General features: G+C 40.5%; 1 protein-coding gene across 2 annotated transcripts in view; it reads left to right on the top strand.

Moving 5' to 3' along the window:
- LOC126412090 (nischarin) overlaps positions 1-24,917 on the top strand; it is a 210,214-nt gene that overhangs the window by 31,409 nt on the left and 153,888 nt on the right. For both annotated transcript variants that reach the window (XM_050081506.1, XM_050081507.1), the window contains exons 4-5: positions 2,488-2,807; positions 11,340-11,587. In XM_050081506.1, the coding sequence (XP_049937463.1) occupies positions 2,488-2,807; positions 11,340-11,548 (529 nt within the window). In that variant the 3' untranslated portion in view covers positions 11,549-11,587. The remainder of the gene's footprint in view (positions 1-2,487; positions 2,808-11,339; positions 11,588-24,917) is intronic.

Below are 24,917 nucleotides of genomic sequence, written 5' to 3'. Positions count from 1 at the left end.
AGACAGGTGAGGTATGAGTGGCAGCAAATTGAAATTAGCGGAGATTGAGGCCTGGCAGATAACGAGAAGATAGGATATACTGAAGGGCAAGTTCCCATCTCCGGAGTTCTGACAGGTTGGTGTTAGTGGGAAGTATCCAGATAGCCCGGACGGTGTAACACTGTGCCAAGATGTGCTGGCCGTGCACCAAGGCATGTTTAGCCACAGGGTGATCCTCATTACCAACAAAGACTGTCTGCCTGTGTCCATTCATGCAAATGGACAGTTTGTTGCTGGTCATTCCCACATAGAAAGCTTCACAGTGTAGGCAGGTCAGTTGGTAAATCACATGGGTGCTTTCACACGTGGCTCTGCCTTTGAGCTTGTGTATGTGTATGTGCGGATGGATATGTGTGTGTGTGCGCGAGTGTATACCTGTCATTTTTTCCCCCTAAGGTAAGTCTTTCCGCTCCCGGGATTGGAATGACTCCTTACCCTCTCCCTTAAAACCCACATCCTTTCGTCTTTCCCTCTCCTTCCCTCTTTCCTGATGAAGCAACCATTTGTTGCGAAAGCTTGAATTTTGTGTGTATGTTTGTGTTTGTTTGTGTGTCTATCGACCTGCCAGCACTTTCGTTTGGTAAGTCACATCATCTTTGTTTTTAGATATATTTTTCCCACGTGGAATGTTTCCCTCTGTTATATTCATATCATTATTTAATATTTCATGTATAAAAGATGCTACTGCTGTTGTAGTAGATCTCCCTTTTCTAAATCCGTGTTGTAGGTTGTTTAACAGATTGTGTTTGGTGAATATGATTCAACTTGATTTAGTGTTACTCTCTCTAACAATTAGCCTAGTTCTGAGGTTAATGATATTGGCCTGTAGTTTTTAGTGTCAGTTTTTAATCCCTTTTCATGCACTGGTATAATTTCAGTAATTTTCAAAAGGTTGGGGAATACTCCATTTCTGAGGGAGGTATTTATCAAGTGAGTCAGGGGGTTTCACTAATTCATCCCTGCATTCCTTTAGCAGTTTAGGTGAAATGTCATCCCAGCCACAAGACATTTTTGGTCGAAGTGCTGATATGATTGCTAGGATCACTTTAGTTGGAAGCATATTAAAAGCACATTAACACACAAACACAATTACACAAACTTACAAGGAGCATGCGCGCGTGCTGCCCCCCCCCCCCCCCCCCACACACACCCTCTCTGCAAACACAGTTTAGGGAACAATTCCAGTTTAGAAGAATCAAAATTGCTAGTGAGGTTTGTTCAAATTCCACAATACCATGTTACAGCTTCTTTACTGTCATGTCAGCCATAGTACCTGACTTAAAAGGCTAAATTTCCATTGTCAGGAGGTCACAGGCTTGCGGTGGTTGTTGTGGAGAAATAAATCTGTTTATGATACATTTCTCTACTGAGGGCTGTCAGTAAAGTTCTGGGAAAGTCATTCTGTTATGAGAATCTTAAATTTCTGTACATGTTGTTCCCCTTTTTTTCATTGATCCTTTTTCCTTAAGCAGAAATAAGAATCATAAAAAAAACTGTGTTGTCTGCTCCAAATCATTAAAATATGCATTTAAACTGAAAATAATATCTATTATATGCATAATTAAACTAAAAATGCCTTATATACACATCATACATGTTTTTATCCCCAAAAATGTTAGAATATCCAAATATACAAGGAAACTAATACATACTTGAAATCAGAAAGAAATGAAATGGATAAGTATTAAGTTTGAGCTATATCCAGTGATCCTACAAAAACATGCATTTGCATGGGATTCTCATCTTTAGTGATGAACATATCCACAAAGTTTGACAAATATCTAAAGGGTGCTTTGTGGTGTAACGCTTAACAATGTAATTGAAGTCATGCTCATGAGATCACCCAGTAATGTTGTTATAGTTTTTCTGTTTCTGCAAAAATGAGTCATTGCTTGAAAGTAAGTTTTTGCAACTATGAGACGGAGCAACTGCTGATGAAGGAGAAAGAAACTGTAAATTATGACTGTCTCATGTATCTTTAATTAGCAAACTTGAAAGATTGTTTTTAATTATCTCTTATACATAATTTTTTCTGATTAATGCTAGGGTATGTTAGAAGAGTGGTGCTTTATTTGCATCTTTCAATGTAAGGTAACTATTTAGAATAAAAGTATTCTGGCATTTTAACAAATATCATTTAATACTGCCAGTATCTTATGATAGCAGTTAATGTGTCTGCATTTCCTTTTTATATACAGAGTCCTTAAGAGAATTGTTTATGTGCTTCACAGGTCAGTTTTACAGTCCTCATGCCAATTCTGTGGCCGATTGTTTGACAGATTAATATACTGTTGAAAAAAATCACTTTACTACGGCACTGATCAGCTTTTGATATATTTGCAATACGTTTCATAGTTGGTTCCCATGTGTGTGTGTGTGTTTTTGTTGACTAGAATAAATTTTAACTTTGTGTCAGCTTGTGACTTAATCTTACTCTTTTTCTTTTAGGTCTGTACGGTTGCTGCCAGCCCTGGAAAAATTGAATCTTAGTCATAACAGGATCACAGATGTAAACAATCTCACATTGCTGCCTCGCCTTTCTCATCTTGATTTGTCTGTCAACCAGTTATCTGAAACAGGTCCACTGCACATGAAAGTTGGGAACATTGTTCAGCTAAACTTGTCACAGAACTGCATTTCTTCATTGACTGGTTTCTCACGTTTGTACTCCCTTGAGGACCTTGACTTGTTGGACAACAGAATTGAACATATCCATGAGATATCTCACATATGTGCACTTCCATGTCTCGAGAATCTTGTGCTGATAGGTTAGTATATAAATTAGCTATTCATGATCTGTTAACTTTTAAGTATGCAAATGTTTACACTAATTTATTTTGTAACCTGTTCTGTAGAGTTATTCATGACAAATTTCTCTTAGGTGGACTGACACTAGGGCTATGTGGCTTCTGTAATTGTTGTACAATGTGAGTTACAGGACGAATACATGTAAAACAATATCAGTAATCTCTCTTTTCCATTGTTATGTTATGCTGCCAGAAGAAAAATGTATGGTCCTTTCATTAATTGATCAAGCAAATATCTGATATCTTCCAACATTAAATAAAGACATGTCTCTCTCAATGCAGGTGTCTTTACAAAACTCAAATTTTTTCTATTTGTTTGTGGTATCTCCGGTTTTAAAAATGTGAAGAGCATGGTATTACAATAAAACACTATTGAATATATGTTCACATAGAGTTTGCATATAAGTTGATGTTAATCTGTTGTAGAATTATGGATAATATTCCATGCTGAAGCATTATTATGTTTTGGAGAGTGAAAAACTCCTGTATAAAAATGAACAAGGATTTTGTAAACAGAGATCTTGGGAATCACAGCTCTTTCTGTTTTCCACAAAATCCAAAACACCATAGATGACACTAAAGTTGATGTCATGTTCTTTGACATGTGTAAGGCAATTGATATTGTTACACATTGTTGTTTAGTGAAAAAATAAGAACTCATCTGGTAACAGACCAAATTTGTGACTGGATATGGGACATATTAGCAGGTAGACCTCAATATGTTGTTGTTGGTGGTGGTCTTTAGTCCAAAGACTGATTTGAAACAGCCCTACATTCGAGTATATCCTGTGCAAGGTTCTTCATCTCTGCATAACAAGTGCCATCTATATCCTTTTGAAACTGCTTACTATATTCAAGGCATGCTCACCTACAATTTTTGCCCTCCAGATTTACTTCCATTCCAAAACTGACAATGCTTTGACACTCCAGGATATGTCCTATCAACCAATCACTTCATTTAATCATCAAATTGTGCCACAAATTTCTTTTTGCCCCCAATTTGATTCAGTATTTTCTCAATAGTTATTCAACCTCCCTGTCTAATTTTCAGTATTCTTCTGAACACCACTTTTAAGAAGACTCTATTCTCTTAGTGACTGAACTCCTAATTGTCCACATTTTACTTGTGTACAAGACTACACCCCACACAAATAACTTCATAAATGACTTCCTAACAAGGAAATTTATATTCAGTGTAAACAAATTTGTCTCTTTCATAAAACGATTTCTTGCTGTTGCTAGTCTGTATTTTATTCCCTTTCTACTTTGGCCGTTATCAGTTATTTTGCTGCTAAACTAGCAGAACTCATCAACTACTTTTAGTGTCTCATTTCATAATTTAATTCTTTGAGGATCACCTGATTCAGTTTGACTACATTCCATTACCCTTGTTTTACCTTTATTGGTGTTCACAATGCAATCTCTTTTCAAGACCATATCCATTCTGTTCAACAGCTTTTGTAAGCTTTTTTTGCCATCAGTGAGGTCTCTGTAGGAGTTGTAGATAACCTTTCATTATCTTTATTTTACTACTGCCAGCTTCATACTTTCAAAGAGTGTATTCCAACATTGTCAAAAGTGTTCTCTATATCTGCAAATGCTATAATCTTAAGTTTACCCTTCTTCAGTCTATCTTCTAAGATGAGTCATAGGGTCAGTATGGTCTCGCATGTTCCTACATTTCTCGGGAACACAAATTGATCTTCCATTATGTTGGCTTCTGCCGGCTTTTCCTTTATTCTGTAAATAATTAGTGTCTTTATTTTGCAATCATGATTTATTAAACTGATGATTCATACCTGTCTGCACCTGTCTCAGATGTAATAAAAAAAATATTGCATTCTTCTTTAAGTCTGGAGGTATTTCACACATCTTATCTATCTTTCATACACTGCGGAATAGTTTCATCTGACTGGTTCTCCCAGGAATCTCAGTACTTCTGAGGGAATGTGTCTCCTCCAAGGACATTTGTTTTGACATAGGCCTTTCAGAGCTCTCTCAAATTCTTCTCACAGTATCGCGCTCCCCCTCTCACCTTCATGTATTATCTTCAAGTTCGTTTTCTTTATACAGACCACCTACATATTGCTTCCACCTTTCAGCCTGTCTCCCTTTGCTTTTATGGGCTTGCTGTCTGAGCTCTTAATGTTCATAGGGGTACTTCTCTTTTCTGTAAAGGTCTCTTTAATTTTCCTATAAGCTGCATCTATCTCTCTCCTAGTCGTGCGTACTTCAACATCTATGTAGTTCTCCTTTAGCTATTCCTGCTTTGACATTTTGCACTTATTGTCAGTTTCAGTTTCTGTACATCTGTATTCTCTTTTGCATGTTTCATTTTCTGCATTTTTGTACAGGATGTCCATGTCCGTAATATAATACCTTGAGAAGTAATTGAGATATTTATTGATGGTATGATTCCATGAATAAGGTTACTCAGTGTGTCTTTTTACACACACAATACACCTCAATATGCGCACCATTAGTGGTGTGACAGACACCTGATCTGTATTTTATTACTTTCCAAGTGTCTTGCAGTACTGGAAATTTAAAATTTGCGATAGCTGCATGAACATGATGGTACAACTTGATTGTTGATAAACCCTCACAGAAAAAATCTAGTAGTGTGATGTCTGGACTTCTTGGGGCCAAGCAATTCCAGCGATCTGGAAACTCATGATTCCTCACACAGTCCACAAAATGGTGTAGTGCACCATGTTGTTGAAAGATCATATCATGATGAAGTTGCAGCATAGCGCACAGCTCCAACGTGTGTGTGAGAGAAAGCACACAGAACACTTTCTTATATGGAGTCCACAAGGCTATTGATGTGCATTTATGTGAACAAAACAGTTGCACACATTCACACTGTAATTCACCTTCTTCATTGTTTTTTAATCTTTCTGATTATTTTACAAGCTGGTGCAGTAATTTCGAAAATGGGTTTAATTGTAAAGTCGCGTAATAAGTCTCACTGTGAAGCAACATTGCAACAGTAGCAATATACACAAGTTGAAACTAGGCCACTGAATATTATGGAAATATAAGTAACATTCAACACTAGACTGGCTGCAACAATGAGGAAAGGCGCGTACTTTCACGAGTGAGTGGGCTGTCTAATAACTATTACATTTGGGGGCGATGGTACTAAATTCATATTACTATAAAAGTCAATCACATATGACGAATACACTCCTGGAAATGGAAAAAAGAACACATTGACACCGGTGTGTCAGACCCACCATACTTGCTCCAGACACTGCGAGAGGGCTGTACAAGCAATGATCACACGCACGGCACAGCGGACACACCAGGAACCGCGGTGTTGGCCGTCGAATGGCGCTAGCTGCGCAGCATTTGTGCACCGCCGCCATCAGTGTCAGCCAGTCTGCCGTGGCATACGGAGCTCCATCGCAGTCTTTAACACTGGTAGCATGCCGCGACAGCGTGGACGTGAACCGTATGTGCAGTTGACGGACTTTGAGCGAGGGCGTATAGTGGGCATGCGGGAGGCCGGGTGGACGTACCGCCGAATTGCTCAACACGTGGGGCGTGAGGTCTCCACAGTACATCGATGTTGTAGCCAGTGGTCGGCGGAAGGTGCATGTGCCCGTCGACCTGGGACCGGACCGCAGCGACGCACGGATGCACGCCAAGACCGTAGGATCCTACGCAGTGCCGTAGGGGACCGCACCGCCACTTCCCAGCAAATTAGGGACACTGTTGCTCCTGGGGTATCGGCGAGGACCATTCGCAACCGTCTCCATGAAGCTGGGCTACGGTCCCGCACACCGTTAGGCCGTCTTCCGCTCACACCCCAACATCGTGCAGCCCGCCTCCAGTGGTGTCGCGACAGGCGTGAATGGAGGGACGAATGGAGACGTGTCGTCTTCAGCGATGAGAGTCGCTTCTGCCTTGGTGCCAATGATGGTCGTATGCGTGTTTGGCGCCGTGCAGGTGAGCGCCACAATCAGGACTGCATACGACCGAGGCACACAGGGCCAACACCCGGCATCATGGTGTGGGGAGTGATCTCCTACACTGGCCGTACACCACTGGTGATCGTCGAGGGGACACTGAATAGTGCACGGTACATCCAAACCGTCATCGAACCCATCGTTCTACCATTCCTAGGCCGGCAAGGGAACTTGCTGTTCCAACAGGACAATGCACGTCTGCATGTATCCCGTGCCACCCAACGTGCTCTAGAAGGTGTAAGTCAACTACCCTGGCCAGCAAGACCTCCGGATCTGTCCCCCATTGAGCATGTTTGGGACTGGATGAAGCGTCGTCTCACGCGGTCTGCACGTCCAGCACGAACACTAGTCCAACTGAGGCGCCAGGTGGAAATGGCATGGCAAGCCGTTCCACAGGACTACATCCAGCACCTCTACGATCGTCTCCATGGGAGAATAGCAGCCTGCATTGCTGCGAAAGGTGGATATACACTGTACTAGTGCCGACATTGTGCATGCTCTGTTGCCTGTGTCTATGTGCCTGTGGTTCTGTCAGTGTGATCATATGATGTATCTGACCCCAGGAATGTGTCAATAAAGTTTCCCCTTCCTGGGACAATGAATTCACGGTGTTCTTATTTCAATTTCCAGGAGTGTATACGGGAGAGATAGACACACACATTTTTGTAGATTTATCTTTCTTTGTGGCCCAGTTGCGAAGAATATTGGTTATGGTGGAAATAAGAGTCAGACAAAAATTATAACAAAAGGAATCAGACTTCATTAAAAAAAGAGAAAAGATGAAGATCGCATGTATTAGTGTCGCGCCCAAATGATCAAATTAGAAAAAGTGAAAATGGCTGTCACAAAGGAAGAAAAGGTCATGTTCACCTACCTCCATTTTTGTAATGTGCTGCTGCAAAGTTCGTCACTGCTGTCTGTATCCATCTTGTATAAATGATGATAATGTTGGTCCAGGAGAATGTCATATTAGGCTTCCATAAATAATGATAAATGTGGAGTTTTTTTTTTTTTTACTTAAACTGGTGATTATTCAAATAAACTTTCATAAATATAATACCAGGTTTTTACGTATACATCTACAGTTTATGATGAACAGGAACAGAACAGAAGCCTGCTACGAAAGCTAGTAATTGAAGAGCATAATTATGCCATTGTCTCTCAGAGTCTATCAGTGCTCTTACTTACCTTTGATTGGCTGATCAGTATCTGGCAAATATTTTACATTCTGGTTTATCAAGAAATATTGAAAAAGTATCTCCAGACCACGCAATACTAATTGCTTCAAACACACACCCACCCACCCACCCACACACACACACACACACACACACACACAAAACATTTTGAGTCGCCATACTTGCAGAAACAAACTGCAATAAATAGCTCAGTTGTGTCCCAAGTTATTACATCTTATGTTATTGGATATTTAATGCGACAACCCTGTACTTTATTGCTGTTCTCAGTGGGGTGAAATCAACACATGTAAAAGTAACTTCATGGGTATTGTAGAGCTATTACTGTTTACATTATGTATAAATAATCAAATGGATAACATCGGAAGCTTGATGAGGCTTTTTGCAGAGGAATATGTTGTCAGTAGGAAGGTTGCAGTACCAGAAGACTGTAGTGAAATGCAGGAAGACCTTTAGAGAATTGGTGATTGGTGCAGGGACTGGTACTGACCCTGAAAGTAAATGATGTAATGTGATGTACTGTAGATAAATAGATGGAAAGATCCAAGTGACCACATAAAACAAATTGCAGGAAAAGAACATGCCAGTCTTAAGCTGATTGTAAGAATGTTAAGGAAATGTAATTCATCCACAAAGGAAGTGACTTACGCAACACTTGTTCGACCAGTTTTGAATATTACTTGTGTGTGGTGCCCTTGCCGGCCGCTGTAGCTGAGTGGTTCGAGGCGCTTCATCCGGAACCGCACTGCTGTGGTTGCAGGTTCGAATCCTGCCTCGGGCATGGATGTGTGTGATGTCCTTAGGTTAGTTAGGTTTAAGTAGTTCTAAGTCTAGGGGACTAGTGACCTCAGATGTTAAGTCCCTTAGTGCTTAGAGCCATTTGAACCATTTTTTTGTTGTGTCCTTAACTGGTTGTATTAATAGAAGAGATAGAGCAGATCTGATGAAGAGCAGCACGTTTCATCTAAGGATTGTTTAGTAGGTATGAGTGTGTTACTGAGATGCTCAACAAACTCCAGTGGCAGTCACTGCAAGACAAAGATTTAACTGTAAAGATGAGTGAAATAAATATCATTTAAATGGAACACAGCTTCAACCCCAGGTGGAATCTATCAGGTTGTATATTGACTTAGCAGCTTAGCTAGCCCCTCTTTTAATCATAATGCACCTAGGATCTCTCGAACAAAAAGTGTGCCCAGTGAATGGAAGAAAGCACAGGTCTGACATATAACAAGAAGGGCAGCAGAAGTGGCCCATGAAACTACCATCCAATATCCTTGACATTCATTTGTTGTAGGATCATAGAACTTATTCTGAGCTCACATATAATGAGATATCTTGAACAGAATGACCTCCTCCATACCAGTCACCATGGATTTTGAAAACATCAACTATGTGGAATCCAACTCTCACTTCTTCATATAACATACTGAAAGTCATGAATCAGAGCAACCAGATAGATGTAGTATTTCTTAATTTCTGACAATCCAGTGACTCAATCCCACACATACTCTTTCTGCCGACAATATGTTAATAATAGGTATCAAGTGAAATTGGTAACAGGATTGAAGATTTCTTGGTAGGGAGGACATAGCATGTTTCGTGGATGGAGAGACATCAACAGATATAGAAGTAACTTCAAGTATGCCCCAAGGAAGTGCGTTGGGATCCTATTCATGTTGATGACCTTGCAGACAATATTGATATTAACCTCAGATTTTTCACAAATAATTCAGTGATCTATAATAAAATACTATCTGAAAAAAAGCAAAGCTGTGGAAATATCCATTCAGATTTAACAGAATTTTGAACTGGTACAAAGATTGGCAGCTAGCATTAAATGTTGAGAAATGAAAAAGTTTACATTTCACAAAACAAGCAAACATAGTACTGTATGGGGTACAGTTGGAATTGGCCAACTTATATAAATACTTGGGCGTAAAAATTTGTAAAGATGTGAAAGAGAATATTCACATAGACTCAGTCTTAGGTAAAGCTGGTGGTAGACTGCAGTTCATGCAATTAGTTTACAAAGGAGATTGCGAACAAAACTCTCATACAGCGCCTTCGAATATTGGTCAAAGTGTGAGGCCCTTACCAGATAGGACTATCAGGGGTATGAACAAGATGTGCTGGATGGTCACAGGTTTGTTTAAGATGTGAGAGAGTGTGAGGATGATGCTGAAAGAACTGAACTGGCAGAAGTGTGAAGATAGATGCTAACTCTGCTCTGAAAGCCTAGTAGAAAGTCTTGAGAACCAGCTTTAAGTGAGGATTCTAGGAGTATGCTGCAACTACCTAGGAATGGTTCCCGTGGTGATTGAAAGGACAAAATTAGACTAATTACAGTGTCACAGAGGTGTGTAAGCAATCATTCTCCCCACACACCTTATATCAATGGATTGGGAAAAGTTCCTAATAATTTCTAAAAGTGGAACTACTCTCGGCCACGCACTTCACTGTGGTTTGCACAGTACAGATATTGATGCAGATCAAAACATTTGAATGCATATTGTTAAAGAACATGAATTAAAGTTTAGGTTCATAATGAGACACATTTAATGTACATATAGTTTAATGTCTGCAAAATACAATTAGTAAAGCTAAAAATTTGTTGCTGTTGTATCATATTGTCTTCTGTTACACAGTGGGCACACACCTTTGAATACCCCAACCAGTGGACAAATGTGTCAGCATACCTACAGACACATTCAGTTGGGCAGCAAGGTGTTTTATTGTAATCCATCAGTCACCTCAAATGAGTGTGGCCGCTCATTCCAACATTGCAGGAGTCACAGCTGTGTGCAGCTGGTTGGCACGCAGGAGATCAAAAAGGTTTGCGCAACCTTGTTGCAGTGATGACAAACACCTTGTCCAGTGACGCATTTGTTCACTGCCAGGTCTCCATAGAAATTTTGCAAGAGCCTATGAATATCTGTGATGCTCTGACCTTCTGTCAAAAGAAACTCAAAATGATACTCTGCTTGGAACATCATTTTGAAGGCTACATATAGTGTTGTCACCTACTGGAATGTCATAAAACTGTAGGGATTGAAACAGGAATATTCCATGATGTCCCACAACAAATTCTGCAATTTTTTCAACTGAAATTAGCTGAAATAAAAAATATGTTGCGTTACTTATTGAATTAATAGAGAAGGTAGTGCTACATGTACTGTATTGTAGTAGCCAACTTTGTAGCATAGCAACTTAAGTGTTTTTTTCCCCTTCCTTATGAGAACAACTGCAGTAGTAAAATAATAACCTGTTTGTTGTAATTGAACAGTCTGTTCAGTAAACTGAAAAGTAATAACTTGTTTCAGGCAATCCTGTATCTATAGAGGTAGACTACCGAGTTCGGGTGTTCGAGCAGTTTGGTAGCCGAGCGTGTGAATTGTGCCTTGATAATGAGAAAGCAACATCAAAGGAATTGGATACAGCTGCAGTATTACAAGCTCTGCGGATTGTGAAAGAGGGACGCACACCAACACTCTGCATCAGAGAGTTACCTTGTTTCCCAAATTCTCCATAGTGATTCAGACAGTATGATGCAGAATTTTATTGGAAAAAGGTGAGTATTTGCTGATTATGCTTTTGTTGTTGTTGTGGTCTTCAGTCCTAAGACTGGTTTGATGCAGCTCTCCATGCTACCCTATCCTGTGCAAGCCTCTTCATCTCCCAGTACTTATTGCAACCTACATCCTTCTGAATCTGCTTAGTGTATTCATCTCTTGGTCTCCCTCTACGATTTTTACCCTCCACGCTGCCCTCCAATGCTACATTTGTGATACCTTGATGCCTCAGAACATGTCCTACCAACCGGTCCCTTATTTTTGTCAAGTTGTGCCACAAACTCCTCTTCTCGCCAATTCTATTCAATACTTCATCATTAGTTATGTGATCTACCCATCTAATCTTCAGCATTCGTCTGTAGCACTACATTTCAAAAGCTTCTATTCTCTTCTTGTCCAAACTATTTACCGTCCATGTTTCACTTCCATACATGGCTACACTTCATACAAATACTTTCAGAAACGACTTCCTGGCACTTAAATCTATACTCGATGTTAACAAATTTCTCTTCTTCAGAAACGCTTTCCTTGCCATTGCCAGTCTACATTTTATATCTTCTGTACTTCGACCATCATCAGTTATTTTGTTCCCCAAATAGCAAAACTCCTTTACTACTTTAAGTGTCTCATTTCCTAATCTAATTCCCTCAGCATCACCCGATTTAATTCGACTATATTCCATTATCCTCGTTTTGCTTTTGTTGATGTTCATCTTATACCCTCCTTTCAAGACACCGTCCATTCCGTTCAGCTGCTCTTCTAAGTCCTTTGCTGTCTCTGACAGAATTACAATGTCATCGGTGAACATCAAAGTTTTTATTTCTTCTCCATGGATTTTAATACCTACTCCGAATTTTTCTTTTGTTTCCTTTACTGCTTGCTCAATATACAGATTGAATAACATTGGGGAGAGGCTACAACTCTGTCTCACACCCTTCCCAACCACTGCTTCCCTTTCATGCGGCTCGACTCTTATAACTGCCATCTGGTTTCTGTACAAATTGTAAATAGCCTTTTGCTCCCTGTATTTTCCCCCTGCCACCTTTAGAATTTGAAAGAGAGTATTCCAGTCAACATTGTCAAAAGCTTTCTCCAAGTCTACAAATGCTAGAAACGTAGGTTTGCCTTTTCTAAGATAAGTTGTAGGGTCAGTATTGCCTCATGTGTTCCAATATTTCTACGGAATACAAACTGATCTTCCCCGAGGTCGATTCTACCAGTTTTTCCATTTGTCTGCAAATAATTCGTGTTAGTATTTTGCAGCTCATCACACTATTGTTTCCAGTGATTATTAACTTTTCTCAAAAAACTGTAATCACAGACATAGGCTGTGTGTGTGTGTGTGTGTGTGTGTGTGTGTGTGTGTGTGTATAGGAATGTATTTATTTCCTCTTTTTAGTGATTACTTGATGCTCTCTTTTTAATTTCACAACAGTGGCAAAATACTGTTGAAGAACCCGTAGGCCATTTGTTGTGGGATGTTACCATTATTCTGACTTCCAGCTTAATTTGATGTTGTGGTCAGTTATTTATTTATTTGTTCATCACTTACTATCTTCATGCATTAACATTGTCATTATATATACACATAAGTACAAGATGTACTGCGTGATACGGTAGCTATGCTAGCAATTTATTAATGTAAATAAGTTATACACAAATGTAATAGACTTGAAATACGTATGTCTGACACAAATGGTATAGTACGTTGCTCATCAGTCCACTCATTAAGAAAGAAAGAAAAAAAAAATGATACTGTGCACTACTTGACAAATATTTTGCTTACAGCAGCTTTAATTGATAACACTTTTATCACATTTTAAATTCTTCTACAGTGCAAAATGCTCTTTGTTTAAGCTACTTTTGTGTAATGATTGTAAAGACATTTAGTGAAACACTGTATGTTTGCATTGGTGGTTGTTCTTTCAAAAGGCTAAGACTTCTCTTGGAAGTCATAGCTTCCTCTCTACAGCTTCTTCTCTACAGCTGTCCTCCTCACCTATATGTATGAAGAACATCCCATCTCACTCATGTTCTTTAAATAATATGTTCTCAGTTGTCCCCATTCTGTAGAACTATTTCATTCATTTTTCTGTCATTCAAGCTAGTTCTTGTAATTCTCCTCCAGAAACACATTTCTGCAGCCTCAAGGCAAGGTTTCTCCTGCTTTGCTAATGTTCAAGTTTCACACCCATATGTCAGGACACTCCACATGAATGTCTTTTCAAATCTTTTCTTAGTGTGGAAGCTAGTTTGCTTGTTCAGTAGAGGGTTCTTATTTTGGAAGACATTGTTGGACAATATTATTCTCTCTTGATTTGGAACAATGGAAAATCCGGGCTGGAATAATGACAATATTATTAAAAGGAAAGATTGCTACTCACCATATAGAGGAGATGTTGAGTCACAGACAGGCATAACAAAAAGACTACCATACATATTGAGCTTTTGGCCAAAAGGCCTTTTTTGGAAGTGTGCGCGTGCGCTCACACGCACACACACACACACACACGCACACACACATAATAGAGGGAAACATTCCACGTGGGAAAAATATATCTAAAAACAAAGATGATGTAACTTACCAAATGAAAGCATTGGTATGTTGATAGAGACGCTAACAAACACAAACAGACACACAAAATTCAAGCATTCGCAACCCACGGTTGCTTCATCAGGAAAGAGGGAAGGAGAGGGAAAGATGAAAGGATGTGGGTTTTAAGGGAGAGGGTAAGGAGTCATTCCAATCCCAGGAGCGGAAAGACTTACCTTAGGGGGAAAAAGGGACAGGTATACACTCGCACACACACATATCCATCCGCACATATACAGACACAAGCAGACATATGTAAAGGCAGAGATGTCAGTCAAGGCGGAAGTACAGAGGCAAATATGTTATTGAATGACAGGTGAGGTATGAGCAGCGGCAACCCCATTAAGTTTTATTTACATTCCCTCCACAAACATGCCTTCGCCCTAGCCTGATTACTCTCCCATATTTTATTTACTCAGGTTTGTCTGACATTTGGCATTACCCCCAAAGGCCTCACACTTAAAGTTCCCATCTCTGGCTGCAACCCTTCTTTCCATCAGTCCCTATACCAGTTCCAAACTGAACAATCTATAGCCCTCACCCGCCTAATGCTTCACCTACACATCAACTCAGCCAATGAACACACCCATCAACTCCTATTCTTAATAAAAGTCCTCAATCTTTCCTCTCCCAAATCCACACCAGCTGTTCAGAGCATCCTCCTACAGGCCAGCCGCAAATTAGAACAGCATGCCACCCTCCACCTCAAAAAACTATCCAATCTCCTGGTTTCTCACCTCCAGAAAGCCAACTCACTCACCCTCCACAACCTTTTGCAGCAAACCTCAACCTCCTCTCATTGCACACAGACCCAGTCTCTCCCATCTACTCAATCTCCCACTTCCAGCTCCACTCCCCCCAAAACCTCAAAATTCTAATCAACACAATCTGGAACCACAACACCCTAATTCAGTAGTTAACCTTTCCTCCAAACCTCTCTCCCAATCCAAAACCTCTGTACTATCCAAAGGCCTCACCTTCAGCACTACTCCCAGATTCAACCAAACAGCCCTCGTCAAAGATTTACTGTCCTACACTCTTACTCTCAGCTGGAAATATCACTTTGCCACGAAGAAAAATAATCCTAATCCTACTCCTAATGATCCAACTCCCCAAGACACTATCCAAATTGAACCCTGCCTGGAACAGTTCCTTCCTCCGTCACAGCAGGACCCACCTCCTCTTCCTCAAAATCACCCTCTCCAAACCTTCCAGGAATTTCTCACTTCCAGCCTTGCCTCTCAATCCTTCTTGAAAAACCTAAATCCTACTCCCAACATCACCACAGCTGAAGCCCAGGCTATCTGTGATCTGAAGGCTGACCGATCCATCGTCATTCTTCTGGCGGACAAGGGTTCCACGACCGTGGTACTTGATCGACGAGAGTATGTTGCTGAGGGACTGCGACAGCTTTCAGACAACACTACATACAAAGTTTGCCAAGGTACTCCCATTCCTGATATCCAGGCGGAGCTTCAAGGAATCCTCAGAACCTTAGGCCCCCTACAAAACCTTTCACCTGTCTCCATGAACCTCCTGACCCCACTGACACCCCGCACCCCTACCTTCTACCTTCTTCCTAAAATTCACAAACCCAATCATCCCGGCCGCCCCATTGTAGCTGGTTACCAAGCCCCCACAGAACGTATCTCTGCCTACGTAGATCAACACCTTCAACCCATTACATGCAGTCTCCCATCCTTCATCAAAGACACCAACCACTTTCTCGAACACCTGGAATCCTTACCCAATCTGTTACCCTCGGAAACCATCCTTGTAACCATTGATGCCACTTCCTTATACACAAATATTCCGCACGTCCAGGGCCTCACTGCGATGGAGCACTTCCTTTCACGCCGATCACCTGCCACCCTACCTAAAACCTCTTTCCTCATTACCTTAGCCTGACCCACAATTTCTTCACTTTCGAAGGCCAGACATACCAACAATTAAAGGGAACAGCGATGGGTACCAGGATGGCCCCCTCGTACGCCAACCTATTTATGGGTCGCTTAGAGGAAGCGTTCTTGGTTACCCAGGCCTGCCAACCCAAAGTTAGATACAGATTTATTGATGACATCTTCATGATCGGGACTCACGGTGAAGAACAACTCCAGAATTTCCTCTCCAACCTCATCTCCTTTGGTTCCATCAGATTCACCTGGTCCTACTCCAAATCCCATGCCACTTTCCTTGACGTTGACCTCCATCTGTCCAATGGCCAGCTTCACACATCCGTCCACATCAAACCCACCAACAAGCAACGGTACCTCCATTATGACAGCTGCCACCCATTCCACATCAAACAGTCCCTTCCCTACAGCCTAGGTCTTCGTGGAAGACGAATCTGCTCGAGCCCGGAATCCCTGAACCATTACACCAACAACCTGAAAACAGCTTTCGCATCCCACAACTACCCTCCCGACCTGGTACAGAAGCAAATAACCAGAGCCACTTCCTCATCCCCTCAAACCCAGAACCTCCCACAGAAGAACCCCAAAAGTGCCTCACTTGTGACAGGATACTTTCCGGGACTGGATCAGACTCTCCCAGACTCTGAATGTGGCTCTCCAGCAGGGATACGACTTCCTCAAATCCTGCCCTGAAATGAGATCCATCTTTCATGAAATCCTCTGCACTCCACCAAGAGTGTCTTTCCGCCGTCCACCTAACCTTCGTAACCTCTTAGTTCATCCCTATGAAATCCCCAAACCACCTTCCCTACCCTCTGGCTCCTACCCTTGTAACCACCCCCGGTGTAAAACCTGTCCCATGCACCCTCCCACCACCACCTACTCCAGTCCTGTAACCCGGAAGGTGTACAGGATCAAAGGCAGAGCCACGTGTGAAAGCACCCACGTGATTTACCAACTGACCTGCCTACACTGTGAAGCTTTCTATGTGGGAGTGACCAGCAACAAACTGTCCATTCGCATGAATGGACACAGGCAGACAGTGTTTGTTGGTAATGAGGATCACCCTGTGGCTAAACATGCCTTGGTGCACGGCCAGCACATCTTGGCACAGTGTTACGCCGTCCGGGTTATCTGGATACTTCCCACTAACACCAACCTGTCAGAACTCCGGAGATGGGAACTTGCCCTTCAGTATGTCCTCTCTTCTCATTATCGCCAGGCCTCAACCTCCGCTAATTTCAATTTCAAGTTGCCGCCGCTCATACCTCACCTGTCTTTCAACAACATCTTTGCCTCTGTACTTCCGCCTCGACTGACATCTCTGCCCAAACTCTTTGCCTTTACAAATGTCTGCTTGTGTCTGTGTATGTGCGAATGGGTATGTGTGTGTGTGCGAGTGTATACCTTTCCTTTTTTCCTCCTAAGGTAAGTCTTTCTGCTCCTGGGATTGGAATGATTCCTTACCCTCTCCCTTAAAACCCACATCCTTTCGTCTTTCCCTCTCCTTCCCTTTTTCCTGATGAAGCAACCGTTGGTTGTGAAAGCTTGAATTTTGTGTGTATGTTTGTGTTTATTTGTGTGTCTATCGACCTGCCAGCGCTTTTGTTTGGTAAGTCTCATCATCTTTATTTTTCCAACTATATTGAGTGGTTTATGGTCTTGCAATTAGGAAATAAGTTGCAATTAGGAAATCAGTCATCTTCATTTAATGGGTCATGCTTATGTATTTATCTTCTGCGGGTTGTTATTGAACAAACAACTAATTGTATGAAGGGATGTAATAGTATTTGTAGTTTTGTTAAAATATGGTCTGCAGGATTTGTTGTTTGTCATCTCAGAGACACACCTGACTGCCTCCTCTTCCTCCTCCTTCTCCTCCTCCTTCTTAATAAAAATTATTTTTGGCCCTTGTGATGGTGCAGTAACAGTACTCCATAGGTTAGATGACTGTCTAAGAGAGCTATGATAAGAGTTTCATTTACACTAGTTCCATGTTTGCTTAGCAAATAGGTAAATTGGGCTAAATTCATACAAAATATGTAGTTTATTTGACTTTTCCACGTTGTAATTGTTCCCACATCAGTTTTTGATCAACATGAATGCCAAGAAGTTTAGCTGAGATACTATCATTGTCATTACTGCATAGATTAAAGAAAATATTTATGATTATAGACTGATTAATTTACAATTTTTTTGCTCCTAACCTTATATCAGGCAGTGTGTGGAGTCTTCACTCTTTTTACTTTAGTGCTTCTTTGTCTCTTCTAGAAGGATGAAGACACTTATAATATTTGGACTGCTACTATTAAAATGTTCTATTTGTTTGCTGATGCTTAGATAACTTTGAAAATGATAGCAAGAGAGCTTTTTTTATAACAGAATTCTATGGGTGACAGTTGTAAATTTACTGAGGCTCATCAGTGTAGCATTGTCAAATAGTTTGGATTTATACAAAGGAAGTGTGATGGAAATAATATTTTCAACTCTCCTCAGAGCTGATAACCCAGCTTTGAATCTCAGCTGAACATAATTGAGACTCCTATTTACTTGTAAATGATGATAGATTTGGAAGTGCATGTAGTGCTGTACCACCTATAGGACTAATATTAAGAAAATGGGGCATCAGTCTCTAGAGCAAGATTTGTCACCTTTTTGTGTAAATTGTAACCAGTGTCAGCTTTAAACAGAAGAAAAGATTCCATTTGCAAGTGCACATAATGAGTGTGCTTTGTGCTACAAGTCCCCCCCCCCTCTCTCGCTCTCTCTCTCTCTCTCTCTCTCTCTCTCTCTCTCTCTCTCTCTCTTTCTTTCCTCCTTTCTTTCTTTTTTAATTACAGTGTTAGATAGGCCATAAATATCATCTAATTTTGAGGTGCTCTACATTTGCATGTTTTGCAAGTGATTTTGTGATATCAGTTCTCTTCATTATATTTCAAAATGTTTTATGGAGTTGTTATTATAATTTGTGTCCTGAATATTGTCTTATTTACAGTTTGACTGGCCAGAGTGGCTGGAGACAGTTGTCATGTGCTTGAGGTTTGCCTGCTTCTGTGAATGTGTGTTTGTTTTATTTTCTTTTCTGAAGAAGGCTTTGGCCAAAAGATCAGTGTGTAACAGTTGTTTTGATGTGCCTGTCTGTGTCATCTTTACAGTGAGTAGCAATCCATCCTTTTCATAATTGATGATATGCCATTGTTTGATTTTGCCTTATAGTTTGAGTTGCACTGGTGCAGCTCATGTAACCAGCACAAATAAGTTGAACATTAAATCCATCAAGTGTTTCATTAACATTTTTTCCTCTTGTTTAAAGCCATTAGAGATCATGACAAATAACAGTGAGACATACATGGAAGCTTTTTGCAGATTAAAAGCATTGCATTCTTTCTTTCTCGTTACCTGGTTTCTCTTTTCTGTCCAGCTACTCTTCTGCTTTTGCTCATTGTGGAAGTTCTTGAAGCTATTGATCAGTGACATGTACTTTCAGCAGTCAGAGCTCTGCTCTTAGTTCAGTCCAATGCTCTTGAAATTCTTCCTTACTTTCTCGAACCATTTATAGGATACTTTAGGCCCTTTGTTGAGCTGCATACATCCTCAACATATGTCCATAAAACTCTAGTCATTGTTTCGTTATTGACTCCATCAGCTGTGTATTAACCTGTGCAACTGTTTCTCTTCCTTGCAGTCCATATATTATCTTAGGACCCATTATTTTCTGAATGATCTTGTGTACAGACTTCTCAGCTTCTCTCAGTCCAGCCTTTTCTGCCCTTCTGAGGCATTCAGTTGTGTACAGGCATTTGATTTTGAACACTGTATCATAGTGCCTGAGTTTAGCTCTTGTTGAGATTGCCTTTTTCTCAGACAGAAGATGTGCCTACAAAAATCTGTTTCTGTCTTCCCTTTCTTGCTGTTAGATTTAATTAGATTAACATTATCTGAAACATTTTTACAGTTCTTATTTCTATCCAGTTCAGCCTTACCAACATTCCACACATTAAAACTGTGTACTGGATGAGACTCAAACTTGGAACCTTTGCCTTTCGTAGGCAAGTGCTGTACCAAGTGAATTACTCAAGCACAAACCACGACCCATGCTCACAGCTTTACTTCTACCAGTACGTCATCTGTAAAGCTGCAAGGACAGATCATGAGTCATGCTTGCATAGCCCAGTTGATTGACCATTTGCTCACGAAAGGCAAAGATCGCAAGTTCTAGTCTCAGTCTGGCACACAGTTTTAATCTTCCAGGAAGTTACATATCACTGCACAGTTTGCTGCAGAGTGAAAACTTCATTCTCAAAATATTCCATACAGTTTTAAAGTTCTTGTTGCAGTTGTCCATGCAATCATCATTAGCCTTACACTTAGCTAATCTAATTTCTGCCTTGTTTTTTTTTTCTTTTTAAAGCTATCAAACAATGGAAAACCCAGGATGGAATGTAATGATATTATGAAAAGGAACGGTGGTACTCACCATATAGTGGAGATGCTGAGTTGCAGATAGTCACAACAAAACGACTGTCACAAATAAGCTTTTAGCCAACACGACACACACAGACACACACACACACACACACACACACACACACACACACACACAAATGCACTCATGTAATGCAACCCGTACACACATGGCTGCAGCTGCCAGAGACTGCAGTCGTGTGTGTGAGTTCCGTTTGTGTGAGTATGTGTGTGTCTGTCATCTATTTCTGACAAAGGCCTTGCTGGCCAAAAGCTTATATGTGACAGTCTTTTTGTTGTGGCTGTCAGCAACTCAGCATCTCTGCTATATGGTGAGTAGTAACTTTCCTTTACATTATATTGTTACTTTTTAAATCTATGTATTTTGTTTTCCTGCATCACTGTTTTTATATTTGTCACAAGAAATACTTAAGATTGTAAATCAATGTAGGGTGGTTGTGATTTATGCATAGGCATGAAGTGACATTTACAGTTGATTGAGGAGCCTTCGTTTCAATACCTTAGGGTAACAGATTTTTAAAATGTTTACAAATACATTATTAAATACTGTAAATGCATGCTTAAAATTCACACTTAAAGCAAGATGTCATTCCACTTAATTGTTTGTAACCGAGTTCTGTAATTGTCGATGGTTTGATCAGTCAATACTAGACTAATCATTAATAATTTTGGATGTATGCTTGTTAATTTTTATTTTTGACCATGTATCTTCCCAGTCTGGCAGGAAATTACTGTTGAACAACCCTAGCTGATGCTGTTTTCTTTCAATATTGCTAATGACAGTTGGATCAGGATAAATGTCTTGTGGGATTGTTATTATCTCAGTACAAGTTATGCGATATAAACATGATGAACAGGGAAAGCTGCTTAGGTGACTGCAGCCTAGCCAAAGTTTCTATATCAAAAAATTATTTACTTAATTTTTCACGATTGTGAAATCATTTCTCTATGGCCTGCATAAATAGTTCACTGGCACTGTGTGGAGCGTGTTATATTGTAATGTTGAAACCACAATCAAATCCAAATCTGAATGTAGGTTTGTCAGACAAGTGTAATGCTTGGAACTGAAAGTATGTTTATTATCGACACCAGTGTACTCCAGAACAGAACTGAAATCATGGATGTAGAGTGCTGCTATTTATACAAACAGAATGTTGATATTTATATAAATATCGAATATTCCAGATGATACAAACATCATAAAATATTTCAAGAACATTCCAGAAATGATAAATATGAAATGACAAATAATTCCTGGTAGTCTGCTTTGAGCTGGTGATCTGTAAAATGCCAGCCAGCTGCCTGCTGTTTCAGAAATTCTCATTGGAACAAACTACAGCATCGTGGATCTAGGATCTTGTCAGTGTTCCTCTGTATGGCAGGGCTGGCGAATCTTTGCGTTTTGATCATGCAATTGCATCTTCTTCACTATGATGAGCACTGAAGGCAGTTGCTTCCATCAAATCTTTGTGATCGTTAAGATCTTCAGCTTCCTTGAACCTCCCATCATTGATCTGCACCTTTTGATGGTAGTAGGTCTTCATAGAAAGGACATGGACAATCTTTGTGCAACTTTGACTTCATGAAGGTTCATAATTCTTGACTTTATACATGATGTCAGACAAATGAAAGATATAGTGTGACCCAAAGTAGTGCTTTAGTAACTTTTCCGATAGTCCTATTTTTCGCCCAAGTATAAAAATCCAAATCAAGTCATCTGGGCTGTATCTCACTGGTCGATGCATAGCATTGTAGCTCTCTCTGTCCCTCTCCTGGGCACCTAGGGTCCTATTGTGAGCCAGCTGTCTTGCTTCTTCGATCCTGGTAATGAGGTGTTGCAAATAGTCATCTTGAGAATCATCCAGGCAAGACAGAAACAGAGTATTGATTGTCCTTTTGGCCCTGCAACTGTGGAGCTGAAAGAAGAATGTGAAGCCCTTAGTGTCTTGATCTTAATCAGTCCGTCTGACAATATACATTGAGATCATATCTGTCAGAGTCTTATTAAATCATTCTGTGAGGCCATTAATTTGTGGGTGATAATCATTTGTCATCCTGTGGGTGATGTCACAATATGAAATTAATATGGATACTAGTCTTAATTAGAAAATTTTCAACAATGAGAGGTCATTGCACAGGGGTCTCAGTTCATCAAAAAAATGTCTCCTACAAGAAACTGTGCAATTTCTGGAGCTTCAGCACCCTGCACAGGTAGTCGATTCTTGTTTGTTGACTTTGGGAACCTCCCAAAGATGTCAATTCTAGTACAGTGGAATGATCCTTCTGTAGATAGGATTGGTATCTGTTGCCACCGAGATAACTGCGGCACATGCTTCTGTCATTATCATTCCTTACAACAGCTCACATAGTGTCAGTGCATCTGTTGAGACATAGCCAGTCATACCCTTGTTTGATTTGGTCTAGAATCTTCATGAATCACAGGTGACTAGGTTTTTGAGTGTAATGGAAATACTTTGGGATTACTGGCTGTAGATGAAATGGCATGAAGAGCAATTATTTCTGCCCCATCATATCATAGTTCCTAATACACAATGTTCTGTTTAGTAAATGGAATTCTCCTTTGGCCAATTCCTCATCCTTCAAGGCTCCTATGGTTTTCAGCAATGCTGGATCTTCCCTCTGTTCTACAGCAATGTCATTTAATGCAGTGCTGCCTGATATTTCATCCACACTGGCGTGTTCTTCCAAAGGAGACCTTGAAAGGCAGTCAATGTACTTGTGCTTATGTCCACTTTTGTATACGATTGTAACGTTGTACATCTGAAGCCTCTCTGGTCAATCCAATAAATCTTTCATGTTAGTCATCTAGGACAGAGAATGGTGGTCCATCACAACGATGAATGGTTTGCCAAATAAATAATGCTGGCAATTTTTGACGGCCAAAACAACTGCAAGGCACTCTTTCCCGTTTCTAGAACAGTTCATCTCAAACATGGAGATTACTCTGGAAGCATAAGCTATTACATTTTCAGCACCTTCCTGAATAGGCACCAGGACTGCCCTTATTCCAAAAGCAGTAGCATCAGTTGGAATTTCTGTATTGGCATTCTTGTCATACCATTATCGAACTGCGGATGATGTAAGCATCTCTTTAAGGACAAGGAAGGATCTGTCTTGTGGCTCATTCTAGGAAAAATTTCTCTCTCCCAGAAGTAATTCGTATGAGGTTCATGCCTTGACGCAGAAATCATTTATGAATCACTGGTAGTATGAGCACATTACATGAAAACTTCTCACGTCACAAATGTGTCAAAGTTTTGGGAAATCTGTGACTGCTCTTATTTTCTCTAGTTTGAATACATTACGACAAAACTTCGCACATCACGAGTGTGGCAAGGAATCAGAAAATTTGTGACTGCTCTCATTTTCTCTGAATCGGGATGGACTTCATTGCTATTCACGAAGTGCACCAAGTTTTTTAATTCTTGTGTGATGTAGAGGTGTTTTTTTTTTAATTCTGGCAGTGACTTGTAGTCTGGACACACTTCAACACCTTTGTCAGTTAGCTTGGATGCTTTAAGAAAGAAAAGGACAATCGTGACAAAATGAAACACCTACAGCTGTCCTTATGATTTTATTTTATTTTGTTGCTACCAGTTTCAACACTTCAGTGTGTCATCTTCAGGCAGTTTTTGATGTGGTACAGGTTGATGTGAGCCCCATACATAACACACCAACACCAGCATTACTGGATATGCAGATAATGTGTCAGTACTGCAACCATGATGGTTGAAGTGGTAGCAACAAAATAAAATAAAATCATAAGGCCAGCTGTAGGTGTTTTATTTTGTCTCGATAGTAAACGGCTGTCGTCCCAGAGACCTCCTGCCAAAAGGATGGACATACAAAAGAAAAGGACAATGTCACCCAGATAGCATAGCTACATTGTCCATTTGAGGTGTCTAGCATGTTGTTGATCATATGTTCAAAGGTGGCTGGAGTGTTACACAGCTGAAATGGCATAACTTTAATTTGGAGAGGCCGTCAGGAGTTATGAAGGTAGTCTTTTCCAGGCTGCCTCATTGACTTTGATTTACTAGTAGCCTGCCCATAGCTGAGCAAAACTTTGCTCCTTTCAAGCAGTATGTGGTGTCATCAGTGCATGGCAAGTGGTGGACATTGGTGGTCAATACAGAAATGCCATGTGCCATCGTTCTTCTCCATGACGACCACAGAAGATGACCAAGGAGTCCATGGGGTTCAGTGACATCATCTTGCAGCATCTTCTCCAATTCCTCTTAGATTATCCATTGTTCAGCCAGTGGCACCATTTCTGAGCACTGGTAATTGATGGATGATCCCCAGTGTTGGTATGGT

The sequence above is a fragment of the Schistocerca serialis genome, chromosome 7, assembly GCF_023864345.2.
Source record: "Schistocerca serialis cubense isolate TAMUIC-IGC-003099 chromosome 7, iqSchSeri2.2, whole genome shotgun sequence".
NCBI classification, from domain to species: domain Eukaryota; kingdom Metazoa; phylum Arthropoda; class Insecta; order Orthoptera; family Acrididae; genus Schistocerca; species Schistocerca serialis.
Note: the sequence above shows the minus strand (reverse complement) of the source record. Positions and strands in the feature narration are given on the sequence as shown.